Genomic DNA, 21007 nt, shown 5'->3' with positions numbered 1-21007 from the left:
ATTTATTTTTGAAAACCTTTCATTCATATCTCTTGGTTTATAAAGAATACAGGTATTCCGGTTTTTCTCATTCTTTTTTTAAGTAAAACAGGTCTTCGTGGATGATAGCATAATGACTATGTGTTAAAACCTCCTTTTTAATGATCTCATTTGTGCTAGTGTTTTTGTCTGACAACAATATTCAATATTTTGTTCTACTGCTATAATGAGATACTTCTGACAATCTGGACTATCTGAGAGAAGAACTACACAACAAAAACATTTCAACCTTTTAAATAAAAATTTATAAAATAACAGCAGTAGGCTATACTATCACCTTTAATTAGTTTAGCTTTATTTATTTAATTAGTTTAGCTTTACTTATTATCACCTGATCGAGTCAGTCAGCTAGAAGTCAGTGTTAATGTTTCAAAAATAATGAATGAATGGATGACAAAATATGGAAGCAAAGCAGGCTCCAGCTGAGTTTTACACAGACACTGACAGGCTGTCAGAATCTGTCATTTGGGGATTTCTAATAAATAAAGAATATTTCCAGATAGCTTTATAAGGGGTTAGTTCATTTCAAAAGAGATGGATGGCATCACAACTACTTTGAGAATTCAGCATGCATCCACACATGAGATAAGTGCATATGAAGCCTTATTATAACTGACCTTGCTGGTGCAGTCAATTGAATAACTCATTCTAGATAAGCTTTGGGTTTGGATGAGGGCTAGTTGGCTGCAATTCAATCTAGATAACGGTAGCTAATATTGGTGGCTGGGAGAGAAGCATTAGGGGAGTAGCTAACTTAACTGAAAGACTGTGACTACCATTTGGAACAAAAAAAAAAAGGGCTAGCCCCAAGCCCATGGGCCATCAGTGGAATTTCTTTTTCATTGTCTTTTTATGGACTTAAGCAGACTCCAGACTTGTGGTCCCATCTACGAGTACTTTTCACCTGAAAATAATTTTTTGACTAGAGTGAAAAAACTCTGAAAAGTCAGAGCGAATTTTCCTCACAAAAATTGGGTGATACCACAATTCCAATGAAGACTTTACAGATAACATTATGATCCTTGGATCAGACTATTCTAGAGTATCACTATTCTAAGATTTCTAGGGTACTGAAAATAAAATCAATTTGCCATAGTCCTAGTTAATGGTGCATTTATTGGGTTAAGATGGTTAAGTTGATTGTTGCCCCCAAAAAATAATCGAGCTGGAGGGATGGCTTCTTGCTGACTTAATCATCATAATCTTAGGACTGACCTTATTAAATATTTTATTTAGTGTCCATGTCACAACAATCAGTTTTCTAATGAGCCCTTACTAAGGAAAAAAAATGAAAAAAACCTATGAGTTCAGCAGAAGATGATATCCAGGAGGTACCGGCTTATCACAGAAACTCAGAGTAGTGATGGCTGGAAGGGACCTCTGCAGATCACCTACTTGCTACCTGGATATCCAATCCCCCTGCTCAAAGCACAGTCAGATAGAGCAGGCTGCCTAGGCCTATGTCCAGCTGGGTTTTTAAGATCCCCAAAATGGACACTCGACAGTCTCTCCAGGCAAGCTGCTCCAATGTTCCATCCTCACAGTGAAGAAGTTTTCTGCACAGAATCACAGAATCGTTGACATTGGAAGGGACCTTTGAAGATCTTCTAGTCCAACCCCTCTGCTCAAGCAAGGTCACCTACAGCAGGTTGCCCAGGATCACATCCAGATGGCTGTTGAATATCTCCAAGGACGAAGACTCCACAGCCAATCTGGGCAACCTGTTCCAGTGTTCAGTTACCTTCAATTCTTTTTTTCTTTTTTTTTAATATTCAAATGTGTTTCAGTTTGTGCCATTTCCTCTTGTACTCTCATTGGACACCACTGAGAAGGGTCTGGCTTTGTCTTCTTTACACTCTCCCTTCAAGTATTGACACACATTGATAAGACCCAGCCTGAGTCTGTTTTTTTTCTCCAGGCTAAACAATCCCAGCTTGCTTAGCCTTTCCTCCAGTCCCCTAATCATTCTTGTGGCCCTTCACAATACTGGAGGAATAAATAAATAAATAAATAAATAAATAAATAAATAAAATGAAAAATCTCCCTAAAACAAGTATTAAAGTGGAGCTTGATTAGTTTATAAGGAGTAAGATACAGTCTGAAGTGGCAAGGGATGAGACTTCTCACTGAAGTTCTTCTTAGACCCAAGTTTCTCCATTACAGCCTCTTAAGATGTAAGAAGCAGGGAGAAACACTCTCTCTGCCTATAACATGCAGATGAAATCAGATCGCGTAATTCAACTGAAGATGTCTCTGATGGGAGAGAAAACTGCTTCCTATGAGTGTATCCTGGAAGATCCCAAAATAACAGTTCCACCAGTCCTTGTGGTCTCAAAAAAGTTAGAAACTCATTGAAAAAAAACAAAATAGAATTAAAACTCACAGCCCCAAAGCTGACTGAAACAAACTGGTTTTACCAGTCCTAGATGGATATCTGGGGGGAGAAGAGAGAGGAGTAGAAAGGAGGAAAGGGAACATGTTTAGACAATAGGCGCTGCTTGTAATATTACACAGTTTTTATATGAAATAAGCTTTCGGACTGAAAATCTGCAGTGTTACTCTACTATATTATCTACATATATAGAGTTCGTATGATTGCTACACACGTTCTGTTGTTAGAGCCAAAGAAGACCCAATAGCTTCCTTCAGCTTTCTCCCCCGCTTTCTGATTTTCTTTCTTAGTTATATCGCACTGTAGTAGGGCTTGGTCATTACTGTGCATATCCTCTTGTAGAGGACACATGCAAATAGCTAGCAAAGGGTTTTATCAGTTGTTTTCAGATAAGCTGTTTTGTCACAACGATAAGAATAAAAGCAGTACGGACGCAAAGCGTGGCTGATGAAGATCTTGACCCTTCATTGGCAGCTGCAGATGCTGCTCCCAGACAAACGAAGCATAATACACAATCTTCAGTATAATGACAAGGAAGCTAACAGTCCCCAAAACAGGTGCAGCAACAAAAGAAAGGAGATTTTGGTACATCAGGTTTGGTTATATCCTTGACCTAGAGAAATATAGGGCTGTCGTGCACTTCTATCATGCACTGTGCCCCCACAGAGGACCTGCTAATGCGAAGAATATTCCCGTTACCTGCAGCTCCTATGCTGTATGGCTCTTGTCACTGTCCTGGAAGACAGCCTTCAAACCCTTAGCCTTCGCAGGAACTCTAATAGCTTCCACAGATCAAAGCTCAACACTTTCTCCTGACTGACTGATTTTTCTGAAGAATTTAAAGTCCTAGGCAGGTATTATATGGCTGCCATGCCAGCCTGCATTCAGGAAGTCAATGAGAAATACTCTAGGAAGTCAATGAGAAAGAATGAACCTTGGAGAAGCCACATTAGGTTCATTTTATCTGCATCCTATTTCAAGGACAAGTTTGGCTTGCCAGCAGCAGAATGGATTTAATAAAATCATATGCTCTACAAGGTTAACTATCCCACACATGAACATGTGAATTATATCAGTTTTAAAACAAAAAAGAAAATATGTCAAATAACAATTCATTGACTGCCAGGTGAAACTGTGATGTTACTGAAAGGTTTTTAGTTGACTTTGGCTAAGGAGGAAAATATACCTGTTTGTCCTCCCCTTCCTTTCAGTACCCTGCCATGCCCTTCCGTTTATAATATAATTTCAAGAAGAGCTTTCATTCTAAAATCTGCCCAGCTGTTAAGACTTAGAGATATATTTATGAAAAGTTACTTATTTTCCAGGCAGGAGGACACTTTAGAATAAACTAGGAGCAAATGAAAATTAGTGGTTTTACTGGCATGAATACGAGGTGGGTTTAAGGTCCTGATTAAGACCTATTAAGGTACATACACATGAGGTAGGTTTCTACATTCCTTTTACAAGCAACGGTGATCAAGAATATACTCTATATTCAGTTAATTGGTCACCAAGTATCACTTTGGGGTGAGCTGAACTACTTTCCACAGTTCATTCAATTTATCTAGATTGGCTATAATTTAGCTATCTTAATCCAACCCAAAGCTTCTTTTGAAAACTACTTTCCCACAATGAATCCAAATTCATGGACTTTGAAGCCTGAAGTAAGGTAAGCCTGCCATTGGGAAGGGGTCAGGAGGACCAGCAGATTTAATTACATGCTGCTTCTTTTCCTCTTCATCCTGCTCTTCAAGACCGTTGTGATTTCTGGGAAGGGAAATGAGCTGTATCTCAAGATAGATGGAAAAAAGAGGTCAGCAACCAGCAGACGAAAATGATGCAGGAAGTAATGTCAGAAACTAATAGAGATCTTGATGAGTGGGAATTTTGAAACCACAAGGTTCAAACATCAGGACTTTGTCAATATAATCATCTCAAACAGGATCACGAAGGGCTTTCCTGGATTTGAAAATCAGTCATTCTTCTTCCAGTCATGAGGAGAAACAAGTTGAAAGGTACAGCTCTCCAGTAGAGAGAAACTCCAGCTCCAAGTAGGGTAGAAGAAAACTTCTCCTGGGCGATGAAGTGGGTGGATTCACATTCATTTGTCCTGCACAGTGGCTGACCCAGTGACAGCTCCTCCTTGGCTGTCCTATGTGAGAGAATTCCAAACTGTTTCAAATTATGTACTGTTTGCTAGGGACTTCTGTATTGTCAAATAATTTACCTCCTTGGTTTGCTCTTGGGTTGTTGCCCACACTGTGTTAGTTCAGTTTCAGGCTCTTTTCTATACCGAACTAACCAGTTCTTTCTGAGATAACACTTGGATGAGATTCTAGAAATAGTTCTCCCCAAAGACCATGTTCAATAGACAGCATGAGTGAGACCAGATCCTATCCAGATTTATCCTTCCCAAAATGATATCAGCAGGTCTTATATGCTTAAACATGCCTACACATCCTTATATTATGCAGCGCTTATCCTTGACATCTTACTAAGCTGCAGCACAGCCCTCACTTTGTTTCAGGCACTTATGGATGTAAATGTGGACAAAAGGACAGACCTGAATCAAGACCTTTGCAGCTTGGACATGGCCAGCCTGCTTTGGAAGAACATATCCCTGAGTGGTGTCAATGCAAGTTACTCTCCACTTCATTTATATGAACACTAATTCACGGGGGTGGAGGGGAAAGGCAGAAACATCCATTTTAGTTAGAACAACCAATACTGACCCTCCAAATGCTTTTTTTTCCATGTTATTTAATAATGCTCTGCAGCAGAAGCTTAGTCTGAGACCTTGACATGACCCATGATGAACAATGAAGTGTGTGTGATTTTTTGGACTACCCTCAGGGTTGAGCTGCCTGGCTTTTAATAGGGTCAAGGCAGAATTATAATAGACTTTAATGTCTTTTCTGTTTTGTTCTTATTGCCATGATCGTGTGTCTCTGTTTGATAAAGCAATTTCAGAGCATTATCATGTAAGTAGCTTTCATATTGAATTAGCAAACTGTATAACAACAGGATAAGAAAACTAATGCATTCTAGACAGCTCTAACAATAAGCTTCTGTGTCTTTTCACCACAAAATGACATCTGTGACCTTTCTCTTCCCTTTTCAGTACAATCAGTCTGTATGAAAAGCTTTGCTCTACTGTTAAAAATAGACCACCACACCTATTAAATGTTGTTCAGCAGAACATTCCTGTTGACCTTTTAGCAAAAAAGAAGGTAACAGTAGTCATTTCTCTTGTATTTCTGTTTTCTTAGAAATATGTATAGAATTATATAGATGAATATAATATAATTCTGTGTTCAAGTTGTCTGCTTTTGCTTGACACAGAATTCACGATGATTAATACTAGATCTGTGCACTGCCACATCACACAGCCACACTGTTTGCTTCAGATCAGAACCAGGCACTTGACTGCATTTGTCAAATTAGCACCAAATACAGAGTTTATGTCACCTTTGTGCTGCCTGAAGTACAACAGGGAATATCTGATCTGGTAAGAAGCCTCATGGTAGGTTGTTCTCCTGCGGGTATTTCTGAAGAGGCAGACTGAGTGCAATTCAGAGCAACGCTGCATGTTCCACGCAGGGATGCTTTTAACCATGTACTAATGCTAGATTTCCTGTATTGTTCAGCCAGCCACCGCAGTGCTCACCTATCCTGAACTGACCTTTAAAGATGCTTTCTCCAGTTTGACCTATGAGTTTAGTCACCTGCAATCCTTTAAAGTTCTTCCTCAAAATTCATATGTGGCAAGGACAAGAAAATAGCTGGCAATTATGCTCCGTTGCCCCGAGTATCTTCTCCCTCTCCAGCCAGAGAAACATCATCCAGTGTACTGTAAAGACAGTGGTACTGAAGGCAAAGTTAGAGCCAGACTGACTAAAAAGTTAACCCCTTATGGATAGAATTATCCCTCCTTCTTTCACATGATAAATGAGTTTTTTCAAATTGTATCCAGCTTTCTCACTTGGACCTAGCATATCTATATTAAGAATGTCCTGGTAATTCATTTAATCATTTAATAAGCCATTCAATAACTAAAGCTGCACATTTCTTCATTCTCCATATTTCTCAACCAAACTGCTTTGTAGGTGTGAAAATTTCTCACTCATGGGTGTGACAGTTTCTAAAGAATGGGCACCTTTTAAGGTGCTGACTGTTATTTTATTAGGGTTTTTTTAGATTAATTATTAAATTAATCATTTATCATAACACTCACCAAATATTTTAGATCACCAGTCGTCGTCCAAGGAGTTGGACGCTTCAGCTCTGATTCAGTGTGATGTCTTTCACATATGGTGTATAGTTTGGCTAAAGATTATTGACAGACTGTTGGCTACTGTGATTTGTCACAGCTACAGTAGTTTGCACAGAATCAGCATGTGCCCTTATCTATTTTATAAGTGACACTGATTGGACTTGTGTGATATGCTCACAAACATATAAGTAATGACATTTTTAATAGAAAAATATGGTTTTGTTGGTAACAGAGACACAATGTAGAGTAATGCCTTGGCTGCTCTAAAGTTTATGGCAAAAATCCCACTTCCTTTCCCAATGCCAGGACTTTTCCCAAGCTATTTTTCTGTGTGTAAAATCTAGTAAGTAGAAAATGTTCTTATTACAGTGTTGCTTCCAGAGATATGGGTCACATTGTTCAAAAATAGAAAAGAAGCAGGAACTGGCAAATATAGATGATGACCGCATGACAAGAGCAAGAAAAGAAATATCTAAATATCTGGTGTGCACCAGAACATGGAAAAAGAGGGAAATGGATCATTTTATAAGTAACCATTTATTCATAAAGAATAGACTCTTCCTGTAATCCATCCAGTAGCACCTGCTTTTCTGTTTCTTCACCTTTGAAAGCTTGTGACCTGGTGCCAGGGCTGCCATATAGCTGTGGGCACTAATAGCGTACCCACAGCATATTATGCTTCAGCTTCATTTTCCAAACAAATCAAGCAGGGGCAGCAACAGCACACTGGTGTGATGTGCCTAGGCAAATCTAGGAAATATTAACCTGAGATTAGATGCTTACTGTCCCTGAAGGATCTGACCACTTTACCTGTATGGATCCTACCCTTAGGACACCATTCAAAGATATAGAAGTGCTATAGTCCCCTTCTACGGACAGAAAATATCAGGACAAAGATTTCTAATTTCTAAGTTTGGCTACTGCCAATACAATACAAGATGGGAATTTGTATCTCAATAACTAAAAAAAAAAAAATGCATGGTCCATTGAAATACCAGAAGTCTGTGACAAAGGCACGCTAAACCTAGATCTTCAATGCCTTAACCATATGATCACCTTTCCTCTCTCAGAAGTAATGGCCTCATTTTCAAACCGTATACACACTAAACCCGTGACACCAGTACCCACTGTGGGCAGAGGTGTATGTTTTATATCAGCTGAATGCAAGAAAAAGCACAAACATAACTCTTGGTGGGCAAAGTTCTTCCACACAGGTATTAGTTACATTTGGCTCACAAAGATGGGGAATGAGAGAATTTATTAACCTGGGGAATAGAAGGGAAAAGGAACGAATACTCCAAATGTTACAACTGATGCCTAACTCCCCAAATCCCTAGCTATATTCAGAAGGAAGCAAGCTATAATGAGAATCTGCTTTTGATGCTGTTGATAGAGCCTGCTTTTTTGAAGATATAACCCGTCTGTAACCTATTTGTCTTGCTCTGTTCTCACTGAGCTAAAAACAGGCAAAATACAGATCAGAAATGAATTTCTTAACAAGCCCTTAACAATAGAGATACTTCTTTGCATTTCCTGCCTGGACAGTTTGGCAAGCAGAAAATGGTATTACAAAATAGTGACCTGATTTAAGAAGCTTCTGAAGAGAAGCAATATAGAGTTTTGCTCTGTAAACCTGTTGTGCAAGGAGGACAGCTATAATTTAGTGGATTACATTTGGGCCTAGGAGACAGCAGACTGCAGCTTGCTGCTTGAATCTGCCCCTTGAGAGCAACATGAGTTTGAGCTGGAGGCTAGATCCTCTCTGCACTTCAGTTACCTGGCTCGTCTATGCACTGAGGAAAGCAAAGTCGTGACCTAAAAGCTCAGTAGGTGAACAAGGCAATAGGAAATCTAAATTATGAACAAAGCTGGGTGTGGCCAGCAATTTTCCACCTCTCTTCTCTTCTTCTCCTCTCCTGAGTTTGAATAGTTGAGAGATGAACTCCATGAAGGGAAAAAAGAAATACCATCTCTAGAAGAGGGCTTTCTGTTTCGAAGATTCTTGGGGTTTTAAACCATTTGCAGGGCCTGAAAGACAGATTGAAATTCAGAAGTTCCCCAGGAATTTGCTGGTCGGGAGTATCTCCTCTCTGGCTTGTTTGAAGTTGTTTTCATATGCAAGGGCAGCATTTCAATTAGAATCCCTGTTTTCCACTGAATTTATTAGCCTGCCCTGTGACTCCTCCAGGATTTCTAAGGACCTTCTAGTGCCCAAAATTCTACCTTGCGTTTTACATTCACAGAAAATGATGACTTTGTTTTTAGACAACTTAAGCAGTATTATTAAAGAGTAATTATGTAATATCAATAATCTGAGAGATTCTTTACTAATAGGTCCCACAATATTAAGCCTCAAAACAATTTGAAACAGTCACAAGTTCTCTTACTAGAGTTTTCTGTTAATTTTTGAGCTTTTGCCTGTATCTGAGCATCTCCCAGCTGAAGTGGAAACAAAATGCCACAACTACAGTAAAGCTCCCAGAAAACTTAGTGGGTCTGTGACATTCCTTCCTTCTCAGATTAGACAGCCCCATCAACAGCAAATATCTCTAGTCACTCTTTACCTATTGCATTCATCACAACTGCCATTTTCTGTAGAATAATTTTACTTCATTCATTTGTTTATTCAAACTAGTCCATATCAGCCCAAACCGTAGACTTCATTTATCCCCAGTACAGTGCTTTTCCTCAAGGCAATACTAAACATTCACATTTTTTTGCAAGCTTATGGAACTTTTTTGCCCTGTCTTATTGACCTTCCTCCCTTCCAAAAGGTAGACAGACAGACAGACAGGAAGAAAGATTGTTTTGTCCTTCTATCTATCTCTGTTCTCCCACAAGTCCAGCTCTGTCACATTCACTCCATCATCCCATATAACATTCTTTCTGCAAGACTACTTGTAACTCTGCTGGATTAAAAAAGCTAAGCCAGTGTACAGGAAGTATAGATGTTGCTCACTGGCACAGAAATTAGTGGTGTGCACAACTGATTGTGTGGCTATGTACTTAAATAAAGTAAATAAAAGTGTCCTACTGTGCCTGTCGATTTTGACTCTAGGGAACAGGAATTTATTTCTCAGAGACTGAGAGCTCAAATGGTGAGTGGGGTTTCCATCGAGCTTAGGCTCAGAGTGGACGTGGCCATAATGATAAATTAGTCTGCTCCTCTGCATAACACTCGGAGTAGAATTTCACCAAGGGAAAAGACTTCAGATGATAGCTAGCATCACAACCTTACGTACATTTTTCCAGGGGTTTAGTTACGCTTGCAGATAAAAGGTGCACCTTGTTCTAATTTTGTCTAGCTTCAGCTCCCAGGCACTGCATTTTATTGTGCCTTTCTCTACTAGTTTAAAGGGTTCTTTGCTATCAGAGAACTTTTGCCTTGGCAGGTGGTGCTCCTGACCTTCTCTTTAAAAAAATACATAGTTTCAGCTGCCTTGCTCTTTCAGTCTTCCATTGAAATGTTCTCCTTAGTCATTCCTGATGTCGTCTCAACCAGCTTCCTATATGAACCTTTCTCTTCCCTGATCCTTTCACCCCCAAAAATTTCACACAATTTTGGGATATTCTCAGCACAACAGAAGCCATTGGGAGCCCTGGGGAACTGCAATAAAACACCACTACTCTTAAGCACCATCATTTCACCTGTTTACCAGGTTCAAGTCTCAGCCTCATGTCTTTGGGCTTCAGAAACTTCACAGACAGAGTAGAGCTGATTAAAGATAAAGGGAAACCCCACAAAACTTCAATTTTCTGGTGGATGTTTTCATCAAAAAGTTGTCATATGAAAAGATATAGCACATCCATGCTGAGAGCAACATAGCCGAAGTGTATGGGGTTATTTATGTGCTTATTTTTAAGCAAGATGGCATATGTAGAAAATACTTAAAAGAAGTTTCTCTCTCAAGGCTCTTTGGGGACTATGTTGAAAGGCAAGAAAATCAATTGCTTATATAGCAATAAAACTTCATTATGGGCATGGACTGAAGCACATACTTATTTAAAAATAAAAAGTGCTTCTATGAGATGTAGGTGAACAAAGAAAGGATAAAATATTCTGCATCTATATAACAATTTCTATGCATTGATTTCAAGCAATTTTAGAGTGATAGATGAAAAGCTCTCTATTACAGTGGGATGATGAAGCACTGAGATAGTTAATTATCAGACACTTCACAAATTAAACATCTAAACTGACATGAATCTAAAGGTATTGACATGCGCCTCTTGCCCTATACACTTCCCCCCCCCCCAAACCTACTAAACCTCTGAGGATTAGAGCTGGTTTAATTCCTTTTAAATTCAATCTTGAAATAAGTTATTGTATAGAAACACTTGTTGAATAATGTATTTGGATGAAGACTGCTCAGTTAGCTCTATCAACGTACAACGTCTGAAATTGCATGTGAATATACATTGAAAGAAGCTGAGTACTTGAGGTAGTTCATGGCTTGTTCACAGCAAGCAATCAGTTATCAAGCCACATGACAGCAAGGTATATGATCACAACATCAGTTCAATGCAAAAAGTGATTTTCTAAAGAAACCGTGAAAGATGGTTTATATGTAACTATACCACTTTGGCTGTCAACTTAAAGATAATGAGCCATCATACCAGAAATCCAATGTTCTGTTAGGAAAAAGCATCTTGAATCAGCTATTTAACTCTTAAACCTTTCATATATGATTTAACAGCTTAACTTCTGAAAGACCACTAAGCTGAAAATGTGAAGAATACAGTGGACCACTTCACCAAATTAAAGTATAGAATTTTATTTAGTTAATGCCCCAGAGATGAGTAAGGAAAATATGCTGCATATTCAGTAATTTTAGGTCATTTGTCTTTATGTCACTAACATTTTCCCTAGAATTTATGAATATTAGGTTAGTACTGGAGGCTTTGCTGCTGTTTAGTTTGCAATAATTTATATCACATTCTTCTTACAATTCACCCCCAAAAGGAGGAAGGCATTGGGCATGAATTCCTATCGCTCATGTGACTTGAAGAAAGACATGCAGTACTCTGAATTAATGATTCATTTTAGATTCATTAGAAACAGAGTAATAGACTATTCAAACAAGCAGCAGCGATCCTTGAAGACAATTCAGGTCATTGTCTAGCTGCTACAGGTGAGGCACAGCATATGATATCAACTCCAAAACTAGAAACATGCAAGAAAAGGGAAAAGGCCAGAACTTTGATAGTATGTACATGAGCTTGTGTCCTGTTATCTCCAAAGCTGAAGGCTTTCTCTCTTCTGTCTGGCATGTCTGAAGACAGACATAATTAACCGAGTAGATGACACCAAAATATGATGAAAGTGAGGAAAGTCCCAATGGTGTTCAGCTGAACAATATAGATAGCTGAGAAACCTCAGCATCTGCCACCCTGTAGTCTGTGAGGTGATTCATTACTGAGCTACAAAAGTTTAAGCTAAAATAAGCCAAAGCATAATGAAAAGAAATGACAGAAGAGACCAGCAATACTCCCAGGGGTAGTCTGGGAACCATCCATAGGTTCTCGTTTTTTCTTGGAACAGCAGCCTGGACCCAGAGATTTTCACATAGGTGAAAATGTTCAAACATCTTCAGCTGAACCAAAGACTGTTAAGAGTCCTGTCCTTTAACCTGATAATTTATGCAGGCTTTTCTCTATAGCAAAGAAAAAAAGCTAGGTACCACTGAAAGCTTCCAGAGGGTGAGTCTGAGATTTTCATCTTTTTCCTTTGACTCTGTAAAGTGAATCAAGTCACCTTTAGGCCAATGAGATGCAGTAGGCCCAGGAACTGGGGAAAGGGAGAAGGTTTAAAAGATGCCTGAGTGTTCATTACACTTTCAAAATGCTGAACTCTCTTTTGAGAGAATGTGCTTTGGTCCTATGATTTTTTTTTTTTTTTAATAATATCTGAATGGTTGTAGTACATTCCAGGAAGCAGGGGACCTAAGATCTTAGCTTCTTATAGCTTCAAGGAACTTGAACCAGCAGATCTGAGACATGACCTCTTGCAGGGGATACTTTGGGGATAATTAATCTCCATTCCTCTTGTTTAAGCAGAGCCTTGGCACAAGAAAAATGCCCAAACTCATGAGGCCATAAAAAAGGAGAAAGAGAAAGGAGACTGGTTGGCCCAAGCATATCGGGAGACTGTGGTCAAAGCATGACTTAGAAATCACATAAAGTTTTTCATTATCTCTTTTCTCCATTCTTATTGGCTTTGGCTGAAAGCGAGCTACCTAAGCATTCAGCAGGGACAGAATATTACTGCATGTGCCCCATAGCACAGCTTTAGATTCCTCAAAGAAATCCTGGATATCTCCAGCAAGACTTACCTGATTTCTTTGTCCACTGGAACCCAAATTCTACCTAACGGCATGCAAAAGGGGGTGTGAACATCTTTTGGTTGAACAACTGCCTAAATGTTCATTGTGTATTTCTTATCAAATGGGATTAACAAACCTCTATTCACAATTACCGTTACACATCTTTCTTGTTGGGATCCAGAAGTTCCTCATAAAAATTGATTCTTTGCACTTCTGGTGAGGAGTTAATTAGTATAAATAGATTTTGGTTGTCTTCTTCAAGGGCATGAACAAGTCTGTAAATACACACTTTTTTTTTCTCTAATGTTTCTGAGGATTCAAATTTTCAAATCATTTTAGTGTTAAATCTACTTCTTACACATACAGTGTTTGAATAGTCTTCTACATTGTTGTTTACATATGCGCAGCTAAATTTTATTTCCTCTCTTCATTTCTTATCTTAATCCTAGGTAACGAAAATATTTGGATGGCCATCTCTATCTTGGAAAGGCAATAGAGGCTGTATACACCCAAACAAACAAGAATATTTGAGGGACTAACAGAGGTGAAGACTAGACTTGAAGAATAAAATGAAAAAAAAAAAAGAAAAAATACAAGCTTAAAGGAGATGGAGAAAGATGAAAAAGGAAATAGAAAGACAGTAGTCTGTAACAGAAAAATATATCAGCATGTGGTGTAAGAGAAGACAAGTGACCTGGGGAAATGTAGGAAAAGGACCACAAAGAAGAACTAACTGAGGTGGGATTTGAAAGGGGAACTTCAAATATCTCAAGATCTAAGCAGTTAAGCATTTTTTTTTAACATCTGCAGAAGAAAAGGAAGAAGTTTTGTTTGTAAAGCTGTCACAAAAGAAGTAATATAAATCTCCCCAAAACAATAATCTGTCTTGTAATGTGTGCTTATTGGGATAAAACAAATATGGGAATGAACCCAGTTTGATTTCATTAGTGTTCAGTTACATTAACAGCAACAACAGCAGCAAAACCAACCAAGATTGTCAGAGGAAGTGGTAAGAAGAGAGGTGATAAATGAAGAATGAAACATGTATTGTTTTTCTGAAAAGGAAAAGGGCAGGTTGCAAAAGTGAGGGAAGAAATGGAAGATATAAAGTCAGGAAAAAATGAAATGCAAATACTACGGTGAGGGAAGAAAAGGGTGGAAGAGGATAGAATTTCTAGTCTAATCACCTACCAATCCATTTTTTAATTTATGAGTTAAATGAATCCGCTCATCCATCTTAATCTCATCGCAATATCACATCTGAGTGCCTAAAGGCCAGACATGCTTTAATTTTACCCCTCCTCCCCAACAGGCAATTGGGGGTTGATATTATCAGATCATTATTCCTGTAAAGCAATGTGCCTTTGCTGTTTCTGTGATGGCAGGAAAACTGAGCTGCAGTAGAGCATCCAGCACTTGGTTTGCAAATTAGTGATATATCTTTTTCCATTAAGGTTTTTGGAAGGGAGCAGTATTGCCCTGGGACCTTTGCCTGTAGTGTGCAGGGAGAGGATACTGGTCAAAATAGATGGTGTGGACCTCTGTGGTTTCTCCTTGCTTCTTTTCCTTCTCAAAAGCCCATATAATTCACAAGAGTTCATCAGCTGTTGCCACTGTTTGTACAACTGCTCTGCTTTCTGAGGGGAAAATATTGTCCCTGCCCTTTCATGCACAGATGGGTTGAATACTGCAGAAGGGATGTGGCCTCTCAGGATGGAGATAAGCAACGTTTCAGGAGTGAGAAAAGGCCCTCTCACCCTGGAAATTCTTTTGAGCATCAGGAGCTCTGGTTTTATGATCTCCATGTTCTTTTTCATCATGCCTTATCCAAAAAATTGATATTCATTATGTTACTTTGGTCAATGTAAAGTTCTTCAGAGTTATTATAAAACATAGGCATTAGGAGGGAGAAATGGCAGTTTCAAAATAATGCAGGGCACAGCTAGAAGGTGGTGTTAGCATGTGGTTATCAGCTAACGTTTTTGTACTCAAGGATGGTATTCAAGTCAAAAACTGTTTCATATTTATTGGAAAAACAACTGTTTTTCTACTGTAACCCTTACGACCTATGTTTGTATGAAAGCTTTGTCTGAGAGATACATGGGCAGCATTATTTACACACCCAGCTAAGCTCTAATGACCTCCCATACAGATGTCCTCAAGCAAGAAACAGACAGGATAAAAAATTTGGAAAGGAGGAGGGATTATCTTTTAGAAGTATATCATAACATTGATGAAACTGTCCTTGTGATATTAATGAAATGAAAGCTGAGCATTATGATGGGCAAGGCAATAAGTAAATACAGATAAAAGTAATCCAAAAATTTAATCCTATTAAACACTCTTCCAGAAGGGATAACTTGTCTCCAGGCCTTGCAGTAAGGTAGGAAGTCCTATTTCAGAAGACATTTGGTACACCGCAAAATCTTCATTGACACCCATTTAATTTTTTCAATTAATCAAAATTAATCAGAATAAAGGAGTATGACAGAACCCTGGTGCTGTCAGATGGAAAGAAGCGCAATGTCTTTATGATCACTGTTACAAACCTGGCAGCAGAGAAAAGAAGGAAAGAGATTAGAGCTTTAGTCACATTTATATGAACATCTGTTCTGCGATCCCTGGAGCTGACAGCGCTGCCTGGTGTTTCTCTACAGAGAGGTAATTAGCAGCATGGAGGACACCAAAAATATCAGAAAGAAAAAGCAAGACCCCATGGTTAATAGCAGAGAGAGATGTTCAGATTTTAGATGGTCTAGCGAATACCTGACTCCCAGCTGCTGAGTTAGTCAGGTACAACCTGTAATTAATCCAGTCAAAATGAAAGAAATGACAGAGGACACCAGCTGTTGAAACCCAGAATGGCTGTGGCGTGATCCTAGCTGTTTTTTTCTGATTCAGATGCTGTCAGGGTGAAAATTGCCAGCCTTGTACTGAGATGGGAATCCAGAGTCCATTAATCTCTGCACGAAAAAGTACTGTTGTTCCTAGAAAGAGAATTCTGCATGAATTCTGATCTAGAAAAGCAAGGATCATGCCATGAAAAAACACACAAAGTTGGAGGAGAGAAGGCTTGCTTGTCTTGCAATCAGTATAAACAACTGCACTTACCTTTTTCATCACCCTTGCAATGATCTTGATGCTACCATAACTGCAGCAATTGTACAAACTGCACACAGCATTTGCTTATTGATGTTGCCTATTTTTGGCCTAACTTGCAACGCTCCAGTGGAAATGTACTGGTGAACTGAGTCTTATTTTCAACCATCACATAAACACCTTTTAGGCAAAGAAGTCTCAGCAAAGTTCTTTTTATAATTTTTATGCAAAAAAAAACAAACAAAACAAAAACAAAAACCAAACATTAATAAGCTCTATTTATCTGCTTTTGGGTGTAAACTAGCTGTAAAAATGAGCCCACTCTTATTTAGTGCATTATATTTTGCTGTGAAATAGTAATCAGAAAGTGTTTTTAAAATGTGCAAGAGAGAGAAACCTGGCTCTGTAGAGAATACAGATAATGATTTTGGGAAGGGAAAGGTTGAAATCCAAAGAGCAGGGCAAGATCAGAAAGTAAATGGGAAACGGTAACTGCCATAGAAGAAGACATGAAAATGAATTGAAGCTTGAGAGAAAGATGGAAAGGGAAAGGACAAAACTAATAATTTATTTACCAATCTATTCATCTAAAATTTTAATTTATGTATCCATCTATCCCACTCTGTGCTGTGTGTGACAAAGCCTTCATGAATACAATATAAAGACATCAAGTGGTTGAGCTTTGTCCTGCTCTCCCCTGGAACCACTGAAGGATATTTTAATAATCGTTGTTGCTGCTTCACATCTCCCCCTCCTGAAAGTGAGGTGACAGCAAGAAAGCTAAGTGGAGGTCATAATTTTCATACTTGGCTCTGATCTCTTTGCCCTCAGACTGCTGCCAGAAATGGGTGTCTTTGTTTGGGGGCCACCTACAGGGAAGCAAACTCTATGGGGAAATGAATTTTGCCAGAGCTTCCTAAACAGGCAAGAAAAAAAAAAAATTCTTTCAGGGGTCTTTCTTTTCATGATGATGCCAGCTAGAGATGGGCCAAAAGAGCTGTCTCTGTATGACTCTTCTAATTTTGGTCCGTGCTGGCGGGGTTTGCAACCTCCCCAGGGCTGTTATGTGAGAAGGACTGTGGTTCCCATCTGCCGCCCCGCAGAAACACGTAGACAAGGCTCACTAGGGACTTTTGGGTCTCTCTCATTGCAGCCAGCACAGCACTGAACAAAAGAAAAAAATCACATGGTTCTGGACGTTACGATAGTCTTAGTTTTATGCTGCACTCTACCACGCCTTCAAACACTGTGTAAATGAGTTTAATCATCTGCAGTCTTTTCTGTGCAATTTGACCCCACTGTTTACACATGGTAATAATTATATTGCTTCATCCTGGACAATACAGGCATTCATACATCCTATTGATATCAATATATATTTCATTATAAGCAATCTTTTTAAAAAATCACTTAAAAAGTTCAGGTTTGCCATCTATCTAATAATTTTCTTATAGTGTTTTCAAAGCATTCCATAAATATATTATTCCTACTCTTCACACACTGAAGCTGATACTCTCCAAGGGTAAGTGAACCACCCAGCTCATCAGTTTTATAGATGAGGCTGGAACTCTCACCATCCTGATTTATAATCTTGCGTTGTCTAGATTCCTGCAGGGAAGATGTACAGAGTGAGAATACTAGAGCTGAGAAGAGAACTTACAAGTAGAATCATCTAGCACGTTTTTTGATAAAACATGACAGGATTTGTTGAAGAACATTATTTGTCAACAGTATGTGAAACTTTATAGTAACATAGTATTAAAAGAGAAACAACTCATTACTCCTCAAATCATGTAAAAAGGCAGATTTGTGATCAGAATGGTCAACTCAACCTGAAGGACAGGCAGATCTATACATCTTCATGTGTTTACACTGTAAACACCACCTTAGTAAACCACTTTAAAGAAAACAAAACAAACCAGCATAAAATATGTTTTGAACAGAAGGATCAGTTTTAATGAGGTATTTAACCATTCAGTTGCTATATACATAGTAGAATCCTAACACAAATAAACCTGATTCAGGATATAATTCAATTACACTAATCAGCTGTATGTTTCCATATCTTAATTTTCCCCCATATTATCTTTTAGCCAGTTTTCTTTTCTTTTTCCTCATATTCAGAAGCATATTCTGTGTATATGCCATACCAATTATGGATGGAAAGCATGCGTTTCATCTAGTTTTAAACTTCTCGGGTGAAAGATCTTTCAGCAGAGAACTGCTAACTGTGATCTCTGTACATTTTATCTGTTTATAGCCTCATTTTCTTCCATTCAAAAGTATCATAAAGCTGGCAGTCTTTAAACTAAGAATCTGAAATCCCAATGGGATTTGTCATTTAAGTGCATCATTTCCTTTCAGTGCATTCTTATTATTCTTACTCTTTAGTATATAAGATTGTGGGAGGGCAGGGGGTTTGATAGTGGTATGGAAAAAAAATGCAAAGATCCATTTTTTTCCAAATATTCTGAAATGTTAAAGAGGTCTAATCACAGAAATACCTGAAAGATGAAAATTCTTGACTAAGAAAAAATATGGTGGGACAATAAATGCATAGAAGTCTTGATTCCAGATCTATTACTTGAGAAGTTATTTAATATGGGGTTTAGGCAGTCACATTTTCCAAGCGACATTTAAAATACTGGCAGATAGTCTTGAAAGCCAATTTCAGTTTTGAATTGACTACAATCAGGATAATAGAGTGTACCGAAGGATATGCTCCAGCTGCAACTAAAGAAACTGCAACCTTCCAAACATCTTTGCTTTGAGAAGTTGACAGTGTCAACAGAATTTGACCTGCGAAGCCAGAAAGATACAGGACCAAGAAAGAAATGATAGATTTAACGGCACTTAGGTGAACATCTATCAAAGGATCCCTGAAACTATCTGTATAGCATTGCATCTTCTTGGTGTGTTTCCATAGCGAATTAATTAACAGGGCTGAAGTCACCACAGATAATACTAGAGGAATAAAACAACCTGAAAAGTAAAGAAGAAGTAGGTAGAGGTGTGAGCTATCCCAGTTAGTGATATGTTCTGTGCTATTCTCTCTACAGTTCCCAGTTGAGCTGCAGAGGTAAGTGCTGGGTGTAATCCATAATAACGGAAGAGAGGTCATGGAAGAGATCGCCAGTGATCCTAGAAGCAGCCATGGAACCATCCCAGAAATCTTGACTTTGATTTGCAGCAACAGTCTTTGGGTGAAATTGATAATTTTTACACAGTAGAGGACATAGAGCCAGGTACTGAACCACAGACTGGCATGGTTTACAAACATCCATATAGCACCAAAAGTTTTGTACATAGAAGCCAGCTTAGTCACATCCGTAAAGTAGAGACTATGAATGTGTATCATTATTGTCACCTGCAAGACACATCTCGATGTGCTCAGGAAGATCAGGATCATATCAGCAGAAGAGATGTTTTTACTTTTGATCCAGTTAACGCTATTAACAATTGCAATAAATCCATTTCCCATAAATCCAACAATGACTTCAATTGCTACGATAGTTATTGAAATGATAAGAACCGGTGGCAACATCTTTCTGCCTTGGTCACCTCCGTGTGCTTAGCTTGTGGAGCTGTGCAAGAAGTTGAGCAGATCAGATGCCATCTGACTAGCCCTAGTCCCAACCCCAGCCTGCTCCCCTTATATCTAGGAACACAATGAGATCTGGAAATGATACTGAAAAATGGATGTTGCTGTTGTTCCTGAACATGCAAATCAGAGAAGGATTTAATAATTAATTCTAACCTTTTACATGCATAAGATTTGCCTACTCTTTTCCTTAGGGATGTGGGATAGCCAGCTGTATTAACCTCCCCATCTTTTATCCAATTGTTTATATTCCTATCCAGAGTGACAAGCAAGCCTTCGGTGGCTCTGTGGTTATGACTGTTTCCTTACATGCATCACACAACCCAGCACAGGCAGTACCTTGTGTCAAGAGACTGAAATTGAAATACTACCAGTTATGACCACACATATTAGTGGAAACAATTTTGCATGGAGACTATCTCTGTAAAGTATACATTCTCCAGTTGTATTTTTGGGGAGCACCTCACACAAGGAAGCTGCATCTACCCGAGGCTTATTGCTCCATATAGCTGGCCATTTCATGAGCGTGTGCTTCCAATATGTTAGATGTCATATGTAAGGGATCAAAAGATGAAAGTGGCAGGTCATATGATGGGGAAAGTGGTGGTGACAGGCTACTGGAGCTGAGCAGTTCTTCTAGTAGAACCCTGGTAAGAAGCAGCTAAGGTCATTTGGCCTCTGGGAAAAGACCAGGAGTTTGTCAGTAAGGTAGGGATTTTTTTTGTAGGAATATTGACATACTTCTTCTGATTTTCATTTCTGAACAGAGTAAAATGACCCAAAGTGAAAGGCAATCTTCTAATCTGAATGTGATATAGCCTGACTATTAGATTTAGTATTTACCATTATATCCAGGCTTCAAGTTCTTGTTGAAATGTTCAGCAGTGAAACAGTTAACCTAAGCTGATATAAGTGCATTTCTTCAAAACTTCTCTAGAAGAAAAGGTGAATTTAATACCTTCTCCATACCTTTTGTCTCTATCAATACTTCAATCATATTCAATTTACGCTTAGGTCCTAGTAATTCAGTTCAATTCAGTTTAGGTTCTAGCAATCGCAAGGACTACAAGCTTTTTCTTTAAAAAGTGAGCTTATTTTGTTCATCACAACAATGTGAATTTCACAATGAAATATAAAATACAATTTGGAGGCATGTTTATAAAACATCATATGCTTCAGATTTCAAAAACTGAAGAAAAAGAGAAAAAAAGAAAAACTATAAGAATATGTTGTTACGCTTACTTTTTCTACAATGTTCTTCACTCAAAATATTTCAAAAT

At 38.5% G+C, this 21007-nt stretch overlaps 1 protein-coding gene and 1 long non-coding RNA gene across 2 annotated transcripts in view; both read right to left on the bottom strand.

Annotated features, from left to right (window-relative positions):
* The window catches only part of LOC135330626 (uncharacterized), a 546609-nt gene that overhangs the window by 366205 nt on the left and 159397 nt on the right, over nt 1-21007 (bottom strand). The gene's annotated exons all lie outside the window — the stretch shown is intronic.
* Nucleotides 18735-19670, bottom strand: LOC112980921 (taste receptor type 2 member 40). Its single transcript, XM_026096133.2, has one exon. The coding sequence runs from the start codon at nt 19668-19670 to the stop codon at nt 18735-18737; it is 936 nt and encodes a 311-aa protein (XP_025951918.2).

This window comes from Dromaius novaehollandiae, chromosome 1 (genome assembly GCF_036370855.1).
Source record: "Dromaius novaehollandiae isolate bDroNov1 chromosome 1, bDroNov1.hap1, whole genome shotgun sequence".
NCBI classification, from domain to species: Eukaryota; Metazoa; Chordata; class Aves; order Casuariiformes; family Dromaiidae; genus Dromaius; species Dromaius novaehollandiae.
The sequence above is the reverse complement of the archived record's forward strand: the minus strand, read 5'-3'. Positions and strand labels throughout refer to the sequence as shown.